Consider the following 18182-nt stretch of genomic DNA (forward strand, 5'->3'; position numbering starts at 1 on the left):
GCGCATAAGCCATAATTCTCGTCAAATCTCGTCCCACAGTATCTCACTTTGAGGAGGATGGAGGCACAAAATTACTTTAATAAATCTGCATTTCGATGTTGTTTGCTGTCAAGAATGGTTGCTATATTTTTCACTTTGATTACTTGTAAAAAATAAATTTTGTCTCCTCCGTCCAACCATAAAGCGGCATTTTCACTTGAAGTGAACTGGTCACGTGACCCCCGTATGTCATGTCCGCTGACATGGAAATGCAAAAAAAAGTGTTTCCATGACACTTCTGCGATAAACCTCTATATCAATATGTCTGAAAAACCACCTCATGAGAGCGTCAAAACCTTTTAGCGATATTCGAGTTTTCTTTTCATCTTCTTTTCCATGACCAGTTTTTTTATTGCCATATTTAGGTTTTGCGCAATTCGAGGGCTAATGGAAACGCAGCTATTGTTGTAAAAGCAGCGACTCTCAGCTTTGTTGGGCATCAACACTGGACTGGATGCAGCTGGTACAGGAGATCCAGATCCCTCGATGCAGAAGCTTAAGTAGCCCCCCACCCCCGAACCAGGCGTGTAAAAATGTATCGGTCAGGTTATTTCAGGAACCCTGAGTGCATTCTAAATGCGTCACTGTTATATATATTTATTTTCTGTTGCATCTCCGGCTGGCTTTTTTCCCTCAGACGTCGCGTTTTACTAGCAGTGGTTTGCTGGTGCTCCTGGTGGTTTCTGCCACAGACAAACAAGTGCTGCGCTCTTGTCTGTTATTCTGAGCTGAGATTTGTCATTTGCAGCTTTGGAGGTTCCTTAAAACGTACAAACGGGGCGGTGCAGCACGCTGCTCCTCACTGGAAACTCTCACTGGAAGATCGGTCTTGGTCTCAAGACTGGTCTTGAGACCACTTTTCAAGGGTTTTCAAGGGTCTTGGTCTTGTACTGGGCTCTGAGGCATTTTTACTCAGTCCTGTCTCAGTCTCGGACTGGGCGGACTCTGGATTTTTAATCAAGACCGGTCGAGACTCAGCCATCACTGCAATGACACGATAATAACAGAAAAGAATCCAGCTGCTGCCGTTTTGCGCTCTGTTCGTGACACCCAGAGTGACACAGCCCCTTATTCCCTAGTAAATTTATTTTTTAATTTCATTACGCAAAGTTGTTTTTTGAAAATGGTTCAAAATAGCTGGTGAAGCAGCAAAATGTTAATGATAATTATTAAAAGACACCTTGCTGAAAAGAGAATTTGCTGTTTGATTGAGATGCAAACTTGAATTGAAAAAAGACACTGGTCATTTTATTCTGTTTTGTTGTTATTTTTCTTTGATATATTAAGTCTTGGTCTTGTCTTGGTCTCGAACCCCAAATGTCTTGGTCTAGTCTCGATCTCAATGCTCTCTACTCCTGATAATGTCTTGGTCTCAGTTGGTGCAGTCTTGATTACAACACTACTGGAAACGTTCTTATTCTTCATAAATCAGATGCATCGTGAGCAAAAGTGAAAGAGTGGCTACGTTTCAGTGCTTTCCTGCACAGAGGGGAAAGCCAGATAAGAAATAGGAGTGTGTTTTATTTATTCATGGGGAAAACGTGAACGTGTGCAGCAGTCAGCTGGCCATCACAGGGAAAAACAGGACTGGAGGGGAATGCGACAGCTTCGGCCTTTCATTCCATTACATCATTTGGAGGCGCAGCGGAGACCGGGGGAGTTTGGGAGGGGGCTCCTCGAGTAGCTTCCGATCAACTTCCTTGTTTACGCCCCCTGAAGCCGAGCGCTCAAGCGTCTTGTGCTACCTCTCGGCAGAGCGGCGAGGTGACTTAATGAGGATACGCCGCCCTTGTTCTAGCCCCGCTTTTTGTTTTTGCGACTGACATTGTGTGTTTTTTATGTCTTTATTTAAAGGTTAAAAAATAAAAAGTCGAAAATGTCCTTGGGGTGTCGGAGGTGTGAAACAAGCGAACAGATGCGACGGGGCCTTCACGCCTCACCTCTCGGAGAACACCGCCCCGTCCACCACCCCAACCACCCCACGACACAGCTAACTAGTGACAGTGGGTCTTTTTTAATGCAGTGGTTCTCAACTGGTGGAGTCTCAGGACCCACGTTTTCATCCTCATCGTGAAGTCGCGAGCCAAATTTATTCCACAGCACTCAAATTTATTCTACAAAAATTTAAACGCTGGCCCACTTCCCATGTCTAGGAAATAAGTTATTGAAAATATTGAATTGATTTGTGTGTCCTGCAAAATAAATGCCAAACCTTTTCCTCTATATTTTAAAAACTCTTGGTGACTCACCACTTGATAAACGCTGTTATCATGGACCTTAAAAAAATTACAGAGACTTCCGGCAATGGACTTTTTAACACAACCAATTTTTTGACGGAGTTCCTTCGTCAACACTGCACCTCGATCTTCGCCCTCTGCCTGGAATTTTTTCTACCCACCGTCCCTCGTCCGTTCTTCACCAAGTGGCTCCCAGCGTTTCACGCCAGGCTGATAGAAAGGACTCAGACTGAAAATCTGCTCAGTAATGGGCCCATTTGCGAGCGAATTTGCCAGCGGCCCGCTCAATCCTCCGCCCCCTCCACACCCACCCCTGCCGTGATAAATACAGTGGAGGAGCTCACTGTGATTGATCGCCAATGCGACACGGGTTTCAGAGGAGGGACTGAAGCCGACCCTCGATGATTCATGCTAACGAGGTTCCTCTGGTGGGTGTTTTAAAGTGTTCTCCCGCGGTCACGATTCTCTGTTTCTTTCACTGAGAAATGAGACCTTTTGCATCTTTGATCTCTGTTTTTATTGGCTTAAAGGTCCAGTGTGTAATATTTGGCTTGATTTATGATTCTTATATTGGTAAATGCTTAATCCACTGTCCATAAATGCATTAAAAAAAGGGTATGATCGCAGTACAATAAAAGTAATTTGGTTTTCTTACCCTTAAAACGGTTCATATACTCATATACTGTACATATATACATACAGTATGTGAGAATATACATATAGCAAGAGTCTTGCTCCCACTTACTGCCATCTGGCACGGCCATATTTCTAAGGAAGCCCTGTGTGGACAATCCAGGTCACCTGACAGCTTGTTTCGTATTTAGAGTGAACGCCCGCGTCCTCAAATAAACCAACAAAGACTGAGGTGAACAAGGTATCCAGGTTTGGCTGCGCAGGCCACCGTAGTTCACTGGCAAACTCAGGAGGGGGAGGATGAGCGATAGAGTGCTGCAATCTAAAATGTTACCACTCCATGTCGCTGTTTCTCCTTCAAAATCCCCAAATATTACACACTTAACCTTTCATGGAGACATTCATGGAACCTGGTTAAAAGAAGTCTTTGATACGAGCCTCGTCCTCTGATTGCCGAGGTTTCCCGCAATGCAACTCTCCGAGATCCACCTTGAAATTGCCACACAAGGTCAGTTTTCAGTTGTCAGTGCTTGCAATTTCAAAGTGAAGCATATTCTTTGGTCTTGAAAGTTTTTTGGTTTTTTTTTGCAACCAAATCAACTGCTCTCTCTGATGTTTAAAGATGGCATTACATCTAGCTACGACCCAAATCAAAAAAGGAAGAAATCCAGCTCTGTGCTGCAATGAAGGTGGAACAAGAAGAGGCTGGTCTTGCCGCTTGCTCGATCTCGTGGAGGGATTGTTAGTGTCAAGTCTTCCCCGGGTCCCAGTTGTAGAGGAAGCACATATTAAAGTCAGAGTCTCAGCCCGGCACCAGAGCGCGTAGCTTTGCTCTTGTTCCACCTATTTCTATCTCTCCGTTTCATTTTTCTTCTCTTGTGTGTGTGCGGTGCCTCCGTCTTCCCCGTTCTTTATTACAAGCGCTACGTTCGACTCTTGCAATAGGCGGGGGGGAAGAACGGTGATCAAGGAAAGGGGATTGCTTTTTTCCGTGCCATAAATTGAGCCCCAGTCTTTCAACAGCGGCTGCTCGGATGACACCCACCATGGCTGAACGGAGCGGATATTTACATCGGACGAGGATCTAAAGTGGGAAAACCGCAGGCTTGATTTCGAGAGAGATTTAACCCAATAGAAAGGCCCTGCTTTTGTTTCTGTGCTGTGTTTTTCCCCTTCGGCTCTTTTGTGTTACCTCTAAAAATATTTGCGATATTATTAGCGTTGCTGGCTAACGCGCTCCCTGCCCACACTGTTTTATGATTAGCACATGCGCCAAAACTGCCATCGATCCGCTGCATGAAAAAAAACCAACAAAAAAAACATAGTTGACTGTTTATTTTCTACGGAAACGTATTGTATTCACTGGATAAAAAAAAATGTAGGCACCTTATCTTGTAATTATGAAATCAAGATTTCGTAATTACAAGAAAAGATCTTGTAATGGGCTAAAATAAAGAAAAAGGAAACGTCTCTAAATCCCTTCTAACCAGTGGGCAATGATGGCGCCATCGCAGTTAATCTGCTATAACTACCTTCTCGGTTTGAGACACTGGGAAATACTTTCTTAAAACCGAGGACGGTATTAATATTAGAATGTCAACACTAACAGGCATCTCAAATCGTTGGTGGGAAGCCCAGTCTGACGTGCTGGATGTGGCTCTCTTTGTGCAGGAGCAGTGGAATCAACACGAGAAGCTTCATGGACACAAATTCATGCATTTAAAAATGCACCCAAGCTGGTTTGGCAGTGACTCAAAAAACTGTACGGCACCTGTTACAATTACGAGATCTTTTCTCGGAACTACGAGATATGGTGCTTTTTTTTTTTTTTTGTCCAGTGAATGCAATGCTCTTCCATAGTTTTCTTCATCAGCAATAAAGACTTATTTTTTTATGTAAATAATTTGTGTATATATATTGTGTGTATATGTATATGTATAAATATATATATGTATATATATATATGTGTATATATATATGTATGTATATATATGTATATATATACATACATTTCTTTATTTCTCTTAATTCCTTGCTGCTATAACTATGAAAATCTCCCCATTGTGGGATAAATAAAGGCATTCTTATTCTTATTCGAAACGATGTGCAAAAAAATGCAGATTGACAGTGTGAATGTCAGCAATTTTGCGTGCGGAAACCGATTACACTCCAGCGTAGGGTGAGTACAGTCGTTTCCTTTTGCTGCTGCCATTTTCCGTTTCCTTTAGCTGCTAATCAGCCTGTCACGGCCCCGTCGGGCTGCACCTGTGTGGATCACAATAGCGCATTAAAGTGGTGGCGGCGGCGGCGGCGGCAGAATCCACGTTTCACACCTCATCTTCGGTGTAAAAGTGAGGAGGAGCTCAGGGAGGTCAGGGGGGAAACGACCTCTGCTGCTGCAGATTAACCCCCCGAGCCCCGTAGCCTTTAGCGCGTTATCACCTCGTTCTGCTTATAAAGAGCCGGGAAGAAGAATTGTTAGACGTTTCGCCTGCAAAAAAAAAAAAAAAAAGATTTATGCTTCCATAATAATCCGAGTCAAGTTCGGCCTGCGTGCACTTCTCCTCACTGTTGAAGATTATTTATGGAAAGCAAAGCTTCGGCACGGGAGACGCAGACTCGTAGCGCCAGCTCGCTCCCCATCCCCCCTGAGAGACGCGGAAAGACAAAGGAGTGAGAGGGACGAGAGCGGAGCGAGGGATCGGGGGTTACATGAAAATGAGAAAGTGAGAGATGAAAGGATAACAGCGAAGGAGAGCGAGAGAGAGGAGAGGCAGAGATGAAAGCGGCGGCAGCGTCATTAAAATAATCATGTATAATTGAAGGAGCATTTCCAGCACTGGCTCGCTGCTGCTGCTGCTGCTGCTGCTGCTGCTGCTGCTGCTGCGATTCAAAGGCCCACGGTGAAGCTCGCTCACAACTCTTTTGTCGCCGGCCAAAAAAACCCCAAAAAAAACAGCAACCAGCAGCTTGTACTGTTGTTGTGATGCTGGCGGTGGTCTGAGTGTGCGTGAGTGTGTGAAAATCCATCGTACCGACTTCACTCGAGATACTTTGCAGAGTTTTGCTGGTGTAACTGTGGCTCAGGTGTGGGCAAACTACGGCCCGGGGGCCCATTAAACTTTTTAATCTGGCCAACTAAACTTGAAGAAATTATATTAATAGTAAGTGTTAATAGTAATAGTAGGTGTTAATAGTATTGTAATAGTGTTTGGTGTTTTAAGAGTCATTTCAATAAAGAGCTGAACACTGTGGGGCTTCAAAGACACTGATTTTGTTGTAACTTTGCTTTTGTTGAAAAATCGGTGCTTCAAATCCCGCTCCATCCTCGTCCGTCGTTGAGTCCTTGGACAAGACACTTAACCCTAACTTGCTTCCAATGGGGCCGGCAGCGCCTTGCATGGCAGCAGTCACCCATTGGTGTATGAATGTGTGTGTATGAATGGGTCAATGAAAGGCCATCGTAAAGTGCTTTGGGGTGCCGTGGAGGTGCTGGAAAAGTGCCTTACAAGTGCAGTCCATTGATGTATTTTGTCCTCCTTTGAGGTGGGTCACCATAACACTCCATCCATCTGCTGCTGCTCCGGCCACCTCGGTCAAATTTCACTCCTTACCAGTTTTTTCCCGGGGGGGGGGGGGGCGCCTTTGCACGCACAGACGCGCAAACATCAAAAGACCCCCGTTGGTTTCCATAAGTCGCTCCCTCTTGGGAATAATGGAAACGCTGCACAATCCGAAGCGGCGGCAGCAGCTTCAGAATCCTCCAAGGGTTCAGCCCAGCGTCTCTGCTACTATTTTCAGTCACCAGATCTAAGAGATGCAGTTCACCGGTTGTCTCCGCTCTTTTTCATTGGTGTACGCGGCCCGTTTTTTCAAACCGAGTCGTCGCTGCCATCGATCTTTGCCGCCCTCCGACCACTAGATCGCTGTTGACACGGCCGATGACGAGGTTTCTCCGTGTCGCCTGACTCTGCTCCCTCTCCCCCGTCCGCAGGTCATCTACGCCCTCAACACCAAGAATGACGAGCACGAGGAGGAGCTCGAGTCGCTCAAGGAGGCCCACGAGGACGAGGTAAGGAGCGCTGAACGGAGCGCCTCACGAAAAGAGAAAAGGTCACTTCATGTCGGAAGCGACATCGTGAGAACCTGAAATGCAGCTTTTCAAGAGTCAGTCAAGAGTAGTTTTTTTTTTAATTGGAATCTTAATGTAGAGGATTTTAAATTGTTTCAATCAGCACATTTTTTTTTTTTAAAGTTTACTTTTAATTATGACTGTTAGGGTAAAAAAATTCTAATGCAATTTTCTAAATGGGGTTTTCATTTACATCTGGTGTCATTATATAATCGTAGAGCGCTATCTTTAATTAGCCGGCCCACCCGCCGTCACCAGGACAGACACGTGAATGATTTGAATGAATGACTTCCTGGGGCTTTTCTACAGCTCCACCCCCAAGATCATATATTACGATTTTTGCTCAAACTGCTGCTGCTTCAACCCCTCCTGCTTTCAGAGAAGTCCTCCGCAATGTCAAGTCCTCATCGAAATGGTCTCGCTCTCTCTCGTGCACGCACCTCCATTTACATCGTGCCTATCTTCATCCAGTCGTTGCTGTTTTTGCTCCTTTTTGCTTCCCCCGACGGTCCTGTGCTCAGGTCCAACACATTGTGACGGAAACCCGAGACAAGATCATGCAGTACAAGAGCAAGATGGTGGACGAGGCCGACCTGAGGCGGCGGCTGGCCTCTCTGGAGGAGTCCGTGGACCTGCACGAGCACATGAAAAGACAGGTCTGGTATTCCGTCCTGCCGCTTAAAGGTCCAGCAAGATTTGGCTTAAGTGATAATTTTTATGTTCATAAATGCTTAACATACTGCCCAGAAATACATTAATGAAAGTGTATAATCGAAGTACAATAAAAGTTATTTGGTTTTCCTACCCTTAGAGCTGTTCTTATTTATATATAAGAATATACATACAGTAGATCAAGGGTCTTGCTCTCAGTTAGTTGCCATCTTGCGCCTCCATTTTTCTAAGGAAGCCTGGTGTGGACAATCCAACCCACCTGACAGCGCGTTTCGTATTTAGGGTGAACACTCGCGGCCTCAAATAAACCACTGAAGAAGAAGGCGGGCAAGGTATCCAGGTTTGGGTGCACAGGCCACCATAGTTCACTGGCAAACTCAGGAGAGGGAGGGTGAATGAAAGAGAGCTGCAATTTTTGTTTCTCCTTAAGATCTCCAAATTACAAACTTGACCTTTAAAATCTGTATCATTCGAGACAATCATGGAACCTGCTGAAATGGAGTATTTGCTACGTGCCTCGTCCTCTGGTTGCCGAGGTTTGCAACAATGCAACTTTTGGAACTGTTGGAAGTTGGCAGAAAGAAATCCACCCTAAAACTGTATTTAGGGTGAATGCTCGCATCCTCAAATAAACCAGCGAAGAAGAAGATGAACAATGTATCCAGGTTTGTGCTCGCAGGCCACCGTAGTTCACTGGCCAGCTCTGGAGAGGGAGTGTACGGAGTCCAAAGGGGACTTAAGGAAAAGAGCGCTGCAATCTAAAATGTAACCACCTGATGTCACCCTTTCTTCTTCAAAATCTCCAATTACAGTGTTACACACTTGACCTTTAAAACCCTTCTGTTGCTCCGGTGCAAAGCGCAACGGGTCGTAACGTGACATCTCGCGACCGTTCCTGTCTCCCCCTTCAGGCCCTGGCCGAGTTTGAGATGTACCGGCAGAGGATGGAGGACTCGCAGCTCTGCACGGAGGCCCAGCACACCCAGCGAGTGGTGTCCATGAGCAGAGAGGTGAGGAGCCGCCCCGTCCCCCAGCTTCGCCGCTTCTCCATCCTGCTCCCGCCCGTCGCTCTCGAAGTGTCGAAACTCTGTCTTTGCTCAAGAGGACGGCCTTTTTAGTTTCGAGAGCAAACGTTTGCATCGCGTTTTGCAAAGCTCTCCCTAAAAAGCTGATGTCATCACAGTGAATGCAGTGTCATATTTAGTGATATTTTAGCAGCAATTACAGTTGTGCGCAGAGCGCCTGGCTCCTTTTCTTGTGTTTGGACCACATTAGTGTTTTTCATATGTAACCAATCTAAAGACTGTGATAATTCAAAATAAAATATTCACATTTACAATGTACAAACAATCCAAAAGAAGCAGGCTGGAAAGTTAAATGTGAGGGACACACATAAATATGAAATTTGTATTTGGGACACGCCTCTAATGGCCAAAGCTGTATCATGTTATATTCATAAAAGTACCCGAACACTTGTTTGGTTTAGTTGATTTGAGGTTGATTTTTTTTTCCTAAATCACAGAGCTGAACAGAAGTGTCATAGATGTAAAAAGGTAATAAAACAATAGACTGAAATCTTTAACGAGGGACATGAACTAGAGATGCACCACTTCTTTTTTACAGAACTATTAGAGTATGAGTACTCACCGATACGAAGTACTGAATAAGGCCATTTCACATTATAGAATTACTTTCCCCACGGATGATCTGTTATTTGAACAACATTTCACTGCAGCACAGACACACATTTAACAAAATTGTCATATACATACTGTATATACAACTGGTATCGGTGTTGTAGTATTGGCACGTATTTTAGGAGTATGAGTAGAGTACTCAACCCCGGTATCGGTACCAAGACCCGATACTGGTATCAGGTATCGGTGCATTCTTAGACATAACATAAAGTCCTAGTCCTACACAAGCCATCCAGGTATAATAGTAGCTCAGGTCAAAATAAAAGCATACATCACATCTTTTACATATCATACCATGCCATCGTGTCACGAGTGTCGGCCTTGTATGTTTGTGCGACGGTCCTCTGTCATGGCATCACAACAACATCACACCGCCATGTGACATGTTTATATATTTTTCTCAACCTCACACCTCACGTCCCTTTGACCCTCTTTGGAGCAACTGACCACTTCATTTTTGTGCGCTGTCGTCGAGACGAGCAACAGCAAAAGTCTCCCCACCCATGTCTTGAACCTAGGGCTGTGCGATTTCAGAGAAAAATAAAATCTTGATTTTTTTTTTTTTTCTCTGAAAACTTGATTTTCGATTTCAATTTCAATTTTTTGGTAAAAGTACAAAAGACAATGGAATAAATTATTTAAATATTGTATCTTTATTTTTTTTTTTAAAGAAAAATAGCAAACAAATGTCCCTATTGGGAATGAAGTGCAACTGAAAGATACCGTAAATCCTGTTTAGGTTTAGTAAAGTGACGACATTTAGTGAGAAGTTCACTTTCATCAAACTTCACTTGAAAATTAACAGGTTCTTCATAAACAAAGATGAAGTTCCCTTATTTGTGAAAAAAAAATTGAAAACGTAAGAACCACACCAAGTGAAAACACACAAAAGAACTCAAATCCCCCTGCGGATAAAGTGACAACCTGAACTGTCTTTCACCAAATATCACTTTAAAAATGAATGAATAAAGTGTGAAACTTTCACATTTTGGCACACACCCCGAGAGAAAAATCCATTAAGATTTTTAAGATTTTCCCTTTTTTTTAAAAAAAAAACCCATCATTTTGACTAATAAATCCAATTTTGATTTAAAATCTATTAATCGCACAGCCCTACTTGACCCTGTGAAATACTCAAGCCTGGCCCCCCCCTCCCTCACCCTTTTTTTTGTGAGCTTGAAATCTCCAGCAGGCGGCGTCGGCAGCGCAGAATAGCACATGTCTCGTGGTTTCCAATAGGTGGAGGAGATGCGTCGAGATTTTGAGGAGAAGCTGCGGTCGTTCAGCCAAGCTCAGACCCAATTTGAGGCGGATAAGCGGCGAGCACTGGAGGAGCTGAGGGCCAACCACCGGCAGGAGGTGGAGGACCTGCTGAAAAGCCAGCAGAACCAGAGTGCCTCCTCCACCGAGGACCAGGAGAAACTGGCCGAGCTCCATAGACAAGAGGTGGGCTACGGAGATTGAGGGAGGGGTGGGGGGGCCACAGAGAGAAGAAAAAAAAAAAAGCAGCAGGTTTGCAGGTTAGATTGAGCCGTCTGTTTCGAGCACTTGGCTTATGTCAACTCTCAGCGGGAAAACAACCAGATCACGGATCTCTTTTGCATGTCATCCCCTTGATTTATTCCCATTCTTTTATCCCTCTCAACTATAAAACCTTTTAAACCTTTTAAACGCAAATCAGAAAAAGTTCCGCTCTTGAATTGCGTGGAGCTTCGCCCCCCGGGGGGGTCAGAGGGGTCGCCAATGACTCGCGTGCCGTACCCCTCGCCCTCTCTCTCCCCGGCAGGTGGAGGCGCTGATGGAGAGGGTGGAGGAACTGACCAAGGACAAGGTGCGCCTGTTGGAGGAGTACGAGGCCAAGCTGGCCAAGGCGCAGGAGTGCTACGAGCGTGAGCTGGAGGCCATGCGGAGGACCCACCAGCTCACCACCGAGAACCTGCTGGCCTGGAAGAGAACCGAGGTGAGAGCTAAGCGCTCGGCTGAGAACTGGACTGTCTTTATTCATCCCCGCATTGGGGAAATTTGCACAATTCCTGCAACCGTATAGTGCAGGGGTGGAGGCCATATACAGCACGCCAAGCTTTTTAATTCGGCTCCCAAACTTGAAGAAATTATATTGATAGTCAGTAAGTCATAAAATAGCTGTGTTTCATCCATTTTTTCATTGATTTAAGAATCATTTTAAGCAACTCAGTGTGCTTTATATGATTAAATGTTCAGACATTTTAAAAGCATTTAAAATACAAAGACAAAATGTAGAGAAAAAACAGATTAAAATGCATAAATAGAGCAGTAATAAAGGAGAATATAAATAAAAAGATGATAAAATAGCAATCATAAGCATAAGATAAAAGAAGAGTCTTTAACCTGGATGTATAAACATTCACACTTGGGGCTGACTTCACTTCTGTTGGCAGCTTTGTGTGCAACATAACAGCTAAAGAAAGAGCGAAGTGCCGTGACATGCTAGATATTTTGTTGTTTTCTTTTGTTCACTCTTCAATTGACTTTAAAGCAACATGTTTTCTACATATCCCATAATACATATCTTCCTCCTATGAGGTCGGTCACCAAAACACTCCATCCATCTGCTCCTGCTCCGGCCCCTTCTGTCACATTTTAGAACCCATTGTGGCCCCACCAGACAAAAAGTTTGCCCAGCCCTGGTACAGTGCAAAGAAAAGAAAACTTATATTGATTTAAGAGAAACAAAATAAGAGAAAATATTGCTCGAGTAAGAAAAGAGAAACAAGACATTTACAACTTATGGACAGTTGGATTATTTGAGTTGAGTTGAGTTGAGTTATCTACATAATATTTGTGTTTTATTGAAATGTAAGTGGTTGAGAAAAATGTTTTACTGAGTGCTTTACTGACCTTCTTCCGCTGAAGGAGCTCCTCGGGCTCTCCACAGCGGGGGTGCGTGGTGCACAGATTCGAGATTGCTGCTCTAATGGCTCGAAATTTGCTCGCGTTTGCACCATTTCATTCCCCCTTTTCTCCCATGGAAGGTCGAGCTCCGCAAGGAGTTCCAGGCTCAGGAGGCGGCGCTGCAGCGCTCGCTGTCCAAGCTGCGGAGCGAGGTCCAGAAGGCCCAGGAGGAGGCGCGGGAGAACCGGGACAAGACCAACCGGCTGCAGACGTCACTGGCCAACGCCGAGGGGACCATCAAGGTCTGCTGCGCGTGCACCATCCCATTCCATCCATCCGTCCAGATTTTATAAAAGTGAAATAACCAGGGGAATGGACAATTTTTCAAAGGTACATTGTGTAGAATTTGGCTTGATTTATGATTTTTATATTCGTAAAAGCTTAACATACTGTCCACAAATACATTAATGACAGTGTAAGCTCTCACACTTTGCACAATCAAAGCCATTTGGTTTTCCTACCCTTAGAACGGTTGTTATTTATATATAAGAATATACATACACACAGGGTCTTGCACAGTCATATTTCTAAGGAGGCCTGGTTTGGACAATCCAGGTCACCTGACAGCGCTATTTGTAATTATGGTTACTGCTCGCGTCCTCAAATAAACCAGCAAAGAAGAAGGTATCCAGGTTTGTGCTCACAGGCCACCGTAGTTCACTGGCAAGCTCAGGAGAGGGAGTGTAAAGGGACTCATGTGAAAGAAATAAAAGTGTATACTCGCAGTACAATAAAAGTAATTTGTTTTTTGTACCCTTAGAACACTTCTCATATATATAAGAATATACATAGAGCAAGGGTCTTAGTTCCTAGTTAGCTGCCATCCTGTTTGTACCCGAAATACGAAATATGCTGTCAGGCAAGCTTCCTTCAAAAATTTGACACCCTGGACCTTTAAAGAATGTCAGATTGGGATGCAATGTGCGTATGAAGCCCTGCGGGAATAAACCGCTCAGACTCTGTTGTCTTATTGCTCATTGTCTGTTTGGGCGGCAGAACTTGCACAAGCAGCTGGAGGAGGCCATCCAGGACGGCGAGATCTGGGTGATGCAACTGAAGGACACTGAGTACGAGCTGGAGGGCAGCAGGGAGCGCGTTCAACAGCAGGCCACTGAGATCCTCCACAAAGCCAGTAAGACCCCCCATCCCACCCCACCCAGCTCCCCTGTGCTTTTGTTTGTTTTTTTGGGTGCGCATCCAGCTCTGCGGTTTGCAACTTCCGCGGGAGAAAGAAATCCTCCGCGTGGCAGCAAAACCAAAATGCTCCGCACATCAGGATGCGCTTCCAGAGTTTGTGTTTCCATTACAGTTTTTCGCAAAATAAAACCATGATTTCTAAAATTTCGACAAAGTACAATTGCGATTTGCAGGCGTTTCCTTTGAATGGTGTGAAGCGCATTAGCAGTAATTCTCGTAAAATCTCGTCCTTTTCCAAGTTCTTCTCCCTCATTTCCCTTTCTAATTCCTTGTATAAATCTGCATTTCGAGATGGGTTGTTATATTTCTCTCTTTGATTACTTGTAAAAAATATTCCGTCTCCTCCTCCGCCATTTTCACATGAAGTGAACTGGTTACCTACGTCACGTCCTGTGACGTGTAAATGTGAAAGAGTGTTTCCATGACACTTTTGCGATATACCTCTATATTGATACGTCTGAAAAAACCACCTCATGAGAGCGTCAAAACCTTTTAGCCAAGTTTAGGTGTTTCTACGACCAGTTTTTTATTGCGATATTTAGGTTTTCCGCAATTCTCGGGGTCATGGAAAACGCAGCTACATATGTCCCATCAGTTAGCCAAAATTTGAGGAAATCTTCAAAGAAATCTATCAGTTTTTTATTCTGGGGGTAATGAAAACGCAGCTACAGTTGTTATTAACCTGTTCACATTGGATGCGCCGTGTGCGCACCGCTACCTGAGCCCAATGCACCTGCAGGCTGCACGCTCCACATGTTCGCGGTTACAGCCGCGAACACCTGCCGTGGCTATTCATAGCGCTCATTAATCTTTCACAGGGGGCACGTCTGCACAAAAATTTGCAGCGCTATGACGAGGCAGGCTGCAACTCTGCAGTATGTGCAACGTACTTAGACTGCTGGAGGTTGAAAAGGATAAGAAACGGGAAACTGTAGCCACTGAAAAAAAGCCGAACTTTAGACTTAAACTCAACCCCGATGCAAAACACACTCCTGTTAAGCAACTATTTCCACAAAAACCTGAGGTTTTCGTCCCATTGCCCCACCCCCCACCTTTCCCTCAGGCCAGATTGGCTCCCTGCAGGCCACCCAGATGTCCCACGAGGCCACCATCCGGAACCTGGACCAGGAGCAGAGTCGGCTGAAGGAGAAGATCCGCCGGCTGGAGGAGGAGCGCGAGGCCCTGCTCAACCAGAGCCAGGCGGCCAACGAGCAGCACAAGCAGCAAGTGCACAAGCTGGAGCAGGTGACCGACTAAACTTTTCAACTGGTGGCACCGATGGATGGAGCAGATGGATAGAGTGTTTAGGTGACCCACCTCATTGGAGGATATTATGGGATGTGTAAGAAACGTGATTTAATGTCAATTGAAAATGAACGAAAGCAAAGTTACAACAAAATCAGTGTCTTTGAAACCCCACAGTATTTAGCTCTTTATTGAAACTGAACTGAACCCATCAGGCTGAGTGAACCTGAACCGCCAGTTGAATCAACAGCTGACCTCTTGTTCTTTCCCCTCCTCTCTCTCTCTCCCCCCTGCAGTCGCTGCGGGAGGAGCACCAGGGTCACGAGAAGGAGCTGACCCGGCTGAGGGCGCACTACGAGGAGGAGATGCTCCGCTTCCGGGAGGCGCAGATGCACGCACTGGAGGAGATGGAGGAGAAGCACCAGGCCATGACGGAGGAGGCGCAGCAGGAGAAGGAGGAGGAGAAGCAGCTCCTGGTGACGGTATGAAAAGCATTGTCGTGAAGGGGCCGCTGCCTCGGAAACAGTCCGACAAGTCAATGGAATATACACATGAGCGTAATATTATTTTGATTATAATTATTGTGTTTAGCGGTTTCTCTAGCTATGCTCGAAGGACGTTTTCACCCTTTCGCCCAGATGGAGTCATATAGAGCTTAGAACCTTTTTCTTTTTAACTTTGAAGTTCTCCCCCTCCGTCCATCCCTCCGTCCGTTCTCTTTCATAACGAAGCCCCAAACCTGCTCTCCAGCTCGAACTGGCTGCTAATTGGTCCATTTTTCATTGACATTAAAACCCTGCCTTCGGGCAGAGAGAGAGCAAGAGAGCGAGAGCAACAGCAAGGGAGACCCGGGCGAGTGTGGGCGTGTTTGGAGAGAAAATGAGCCGGCGGCAATGAGAGAAAATTTCAGAAAAATCATCAATTTCGGCAGCCGCCATGTTCATTCATAATTCACCTAATTATGCAAACCTCTCAGGAGCCTGATGAAGATAATGATGATGATGATGATGAGGATGAGGATGAGGATGATGATGATGATGATGACGATGATGATGATAATGGTGGTGATGATGATGGTGAAGATGACGGTGATGATTGTGATGGTGGTGAGGATGACGGTGATGATGATGAGGATGATGATGATGATGATGATGAAGGAGGTGATGATGATGATGATAATGATGATGATGATGATGATGGTGGTGATGGTGATGGTGATGGTGAAGGAGGTGATAATGGTGATGATGATGATGATGATGATGATGATGATGATGATGATGATGATGAAAGAGGTGATGATGGTGGTGATGGTGATGGTGATGGTAGTGATGATGATGATGATGATGATGATGGTGGTGATGATGATGGTGATGGTGATGATGGTGATGGTGATGATGGTGGTGATGATGATGATGATGATGATGATGATGATGATGATGATGATGAAGACGAGAGCAGAATAGAAGCTGTGCTCAGGCTGCAGATGATTCCGCTGAGGCCAGTATATTGTGACAGTCATCTATCTACGGCCGACGTTCAGTGAAATTTTATTTCTCTCTCCCCCAGTTTGCGTCAACAAGGCCACGCTGTGTTTTCGTTCACCTCTGTCCAGTTAAAGATCTCCACTTTTCCACAATTATCCGCGGCCCCTTCAGACAAAAAAACACAAGCCCCCTTTGCGCGGCCGCACTACTGCGTCATGAACACGAACGAAGAAGGGAAAAAGATCAAATGAGCGGCTCGCTCTGCAGTCAGCTCACGTCTTTGATAACGGGAGGCCGTGGCGAGAAAGACTCATTGATACGACTTGCGTGCCTTAAAGAAAGAAGAAGAAGGAGAAGCAGCAGAAGAAAAATCCTCAGACGGCCGGCGCAAGTGTAGAATAGCAGCTGTGGCCCGTATGCTCGGCTGAACCGGCTCCATCACGCGGCGCAAGGGATTTCGACACCTGCGCATGGACGACAGTGACGCTATTATGTCGATGGCAAACAGCCAATCAGATCGTTAGCGCTTGGAAACAGCTTTGTACCGTCTAACGCTAGGCATTTTGTTCATTATAGTTTCACATTTAAAGTGAAATCTGCTTTAATGTTTGTCAGCCGAACTGAACGGTGTTGAAGCCGATGTGCGACGTTCAACAGTAAAATCCATCAACACATAAAAAAACTAAATACAGCCACATTGTATATTATGATGAAAATCAACCGGATCCACCGTGTTTTCCGACCGCTGACTTCCTGCCTGAACGATTCTCCCTGCTGCGATTGACGCGCTCGCCACGCGCGAAGCTGGAAAAATAGAACCGCCGCGTATTTTTCCAAAACGGTGCGGTTTCACGCTTCTGAAGCGCGCCGGCGCCACCCCCTATTGGTGGAAATGCGCACACTGACTTTAAAGGCCGCGATCTGCATCTGAATTTGGGGGTTAGACTCACAAAACTCTGTCGTCCAGCGTCACCACACGTCCCCGAAGGTGTGATTTCCATATCCGAGCGCTTTGACTAAATCGCATTGAGTAGATGCTGTGATTAGGAGGGGAATTAAAAAATCCCCGGAAAGCCTGGGAGCGCTCATTACAACGTAGAAAAAAAAATTAAAAATTAAATAAATAAATAAATAAAAGTTGATTTTCCTGTGAGATAGAGAAACACGACCTCGTACCCGCAACTCGTCCAGCCTATTTTTGGGTGCTTGTGTAATTTCGATTTTGCCTACGACACATCGCGGCTCCGTAGTTGCAGTTTAACACTGGCAGCGTTGAATTCACACAGTATAACTCAAAATGTAACTCTTTAATCCATTTGTTTTCTATTACAACACTACTCAATACCCAACTACCCAATTTCACTTCCCAAAACATTACATACAAAAAAATTGAATTCAAAAGTTTGTAGTTTGAATCTTTTTTCATTTTAAATGACACAAGCCATAAACAAAAGGACAGAAGCATGGTTCTGATATGAAGGGAATATATTCCCTTGATATGGTGAAAAAGCCCCGACCTGTCGCTCCGAGTGCAGCTGCTTTTCATCCTAAAAAGGGAGTTGGTGGTGGGGGGGGATTCTGCGTGAAATCCGTCTTCGAGAAGGAAGAAACGGCACTTTTCACTCAGCGGCGCCCCCCCGCAGCCGAGCAGGCCCCAGCGCAGACAAGGCGTGACGATGCGTTCAGTGACTCGCAAAAAAACGCGGGACGGGACGAGGGGAGGATGGAGTCTGGGAACGAAAGGCGAACAGAGAGGAGAGAATTTGTGCGAGAGGGGAAATCAAAAGCTGTTTCGAAAGGAGGGATTTTTGTTGCGGCGGTTGGGCCGGGGGGGATTATGGAAAGTGTTTTGTTTTCTTTTTTTCAGTTTGAAATGACGGCTTGCGTGCCTTCCCACCAGGCCTCATTCCGGCTC

General features: G+C 45.3%; 1 protein-coding gene across 2 annotated transcripts in view; it reads left to right on the plus strand.

Moving 5' to 3' along the window:
- Positions 1–18182, plus strand: part of fam184aa (family with sequence similarity 184 member Aa) — a 45042-nt gene that overhangs the window by 2253 nt on the left and 24607 nt on the right. For both annotated transcript variants that reach the window (XM_076017241.1, XM_076017247.1), the window contains exons 2-10: positions 6904–6981; positions 7563–7697; positions 8625–8723; positions 10650–10856; positions 11197–11370; positions 12422–12583; positions 13338–13473; positions 14602–14783; positions 15080–15265. In XM_076017241.1, the coding sequence (XP_075873356.1) occupies positions 6904–6981; positions 7563–7697; positions 8625–8723; positions 10650–10856; positions 11197–11370; positions 12422–12583; positions 13338–13473; positions 14602–14783; positions 15080–15265 (1359 nt within the window). The remainder of the gene's footprint in view (positions 1–6903; positions 6982–7562; positions 7698–8624; positions 8724–10649; positions 10857–11196; positions 11371–12421; positions 12584–13337; positions 13474–14601; positions 14784–15079; positions 15266–18182) is intronic.

Source organism: Nelusetta ayraudi, unplaced genomic scaffold (assembly GCF_046127955.1).
Source record: "Nelusetta ayraudi isolate G7.1 ecotype Tasmania unplaced genomic scaffold, CSIRO-AGI_Nayr_v1 ptg000006l, whole genome shotgun sequence".
Taxonomy (NCBI): Eukaryota; Metazoa; Chordata; class Actinopteri; order Tetraodontiformes; family Monacanthidae; genus Nelusetta; species Nelusetta ayraudi.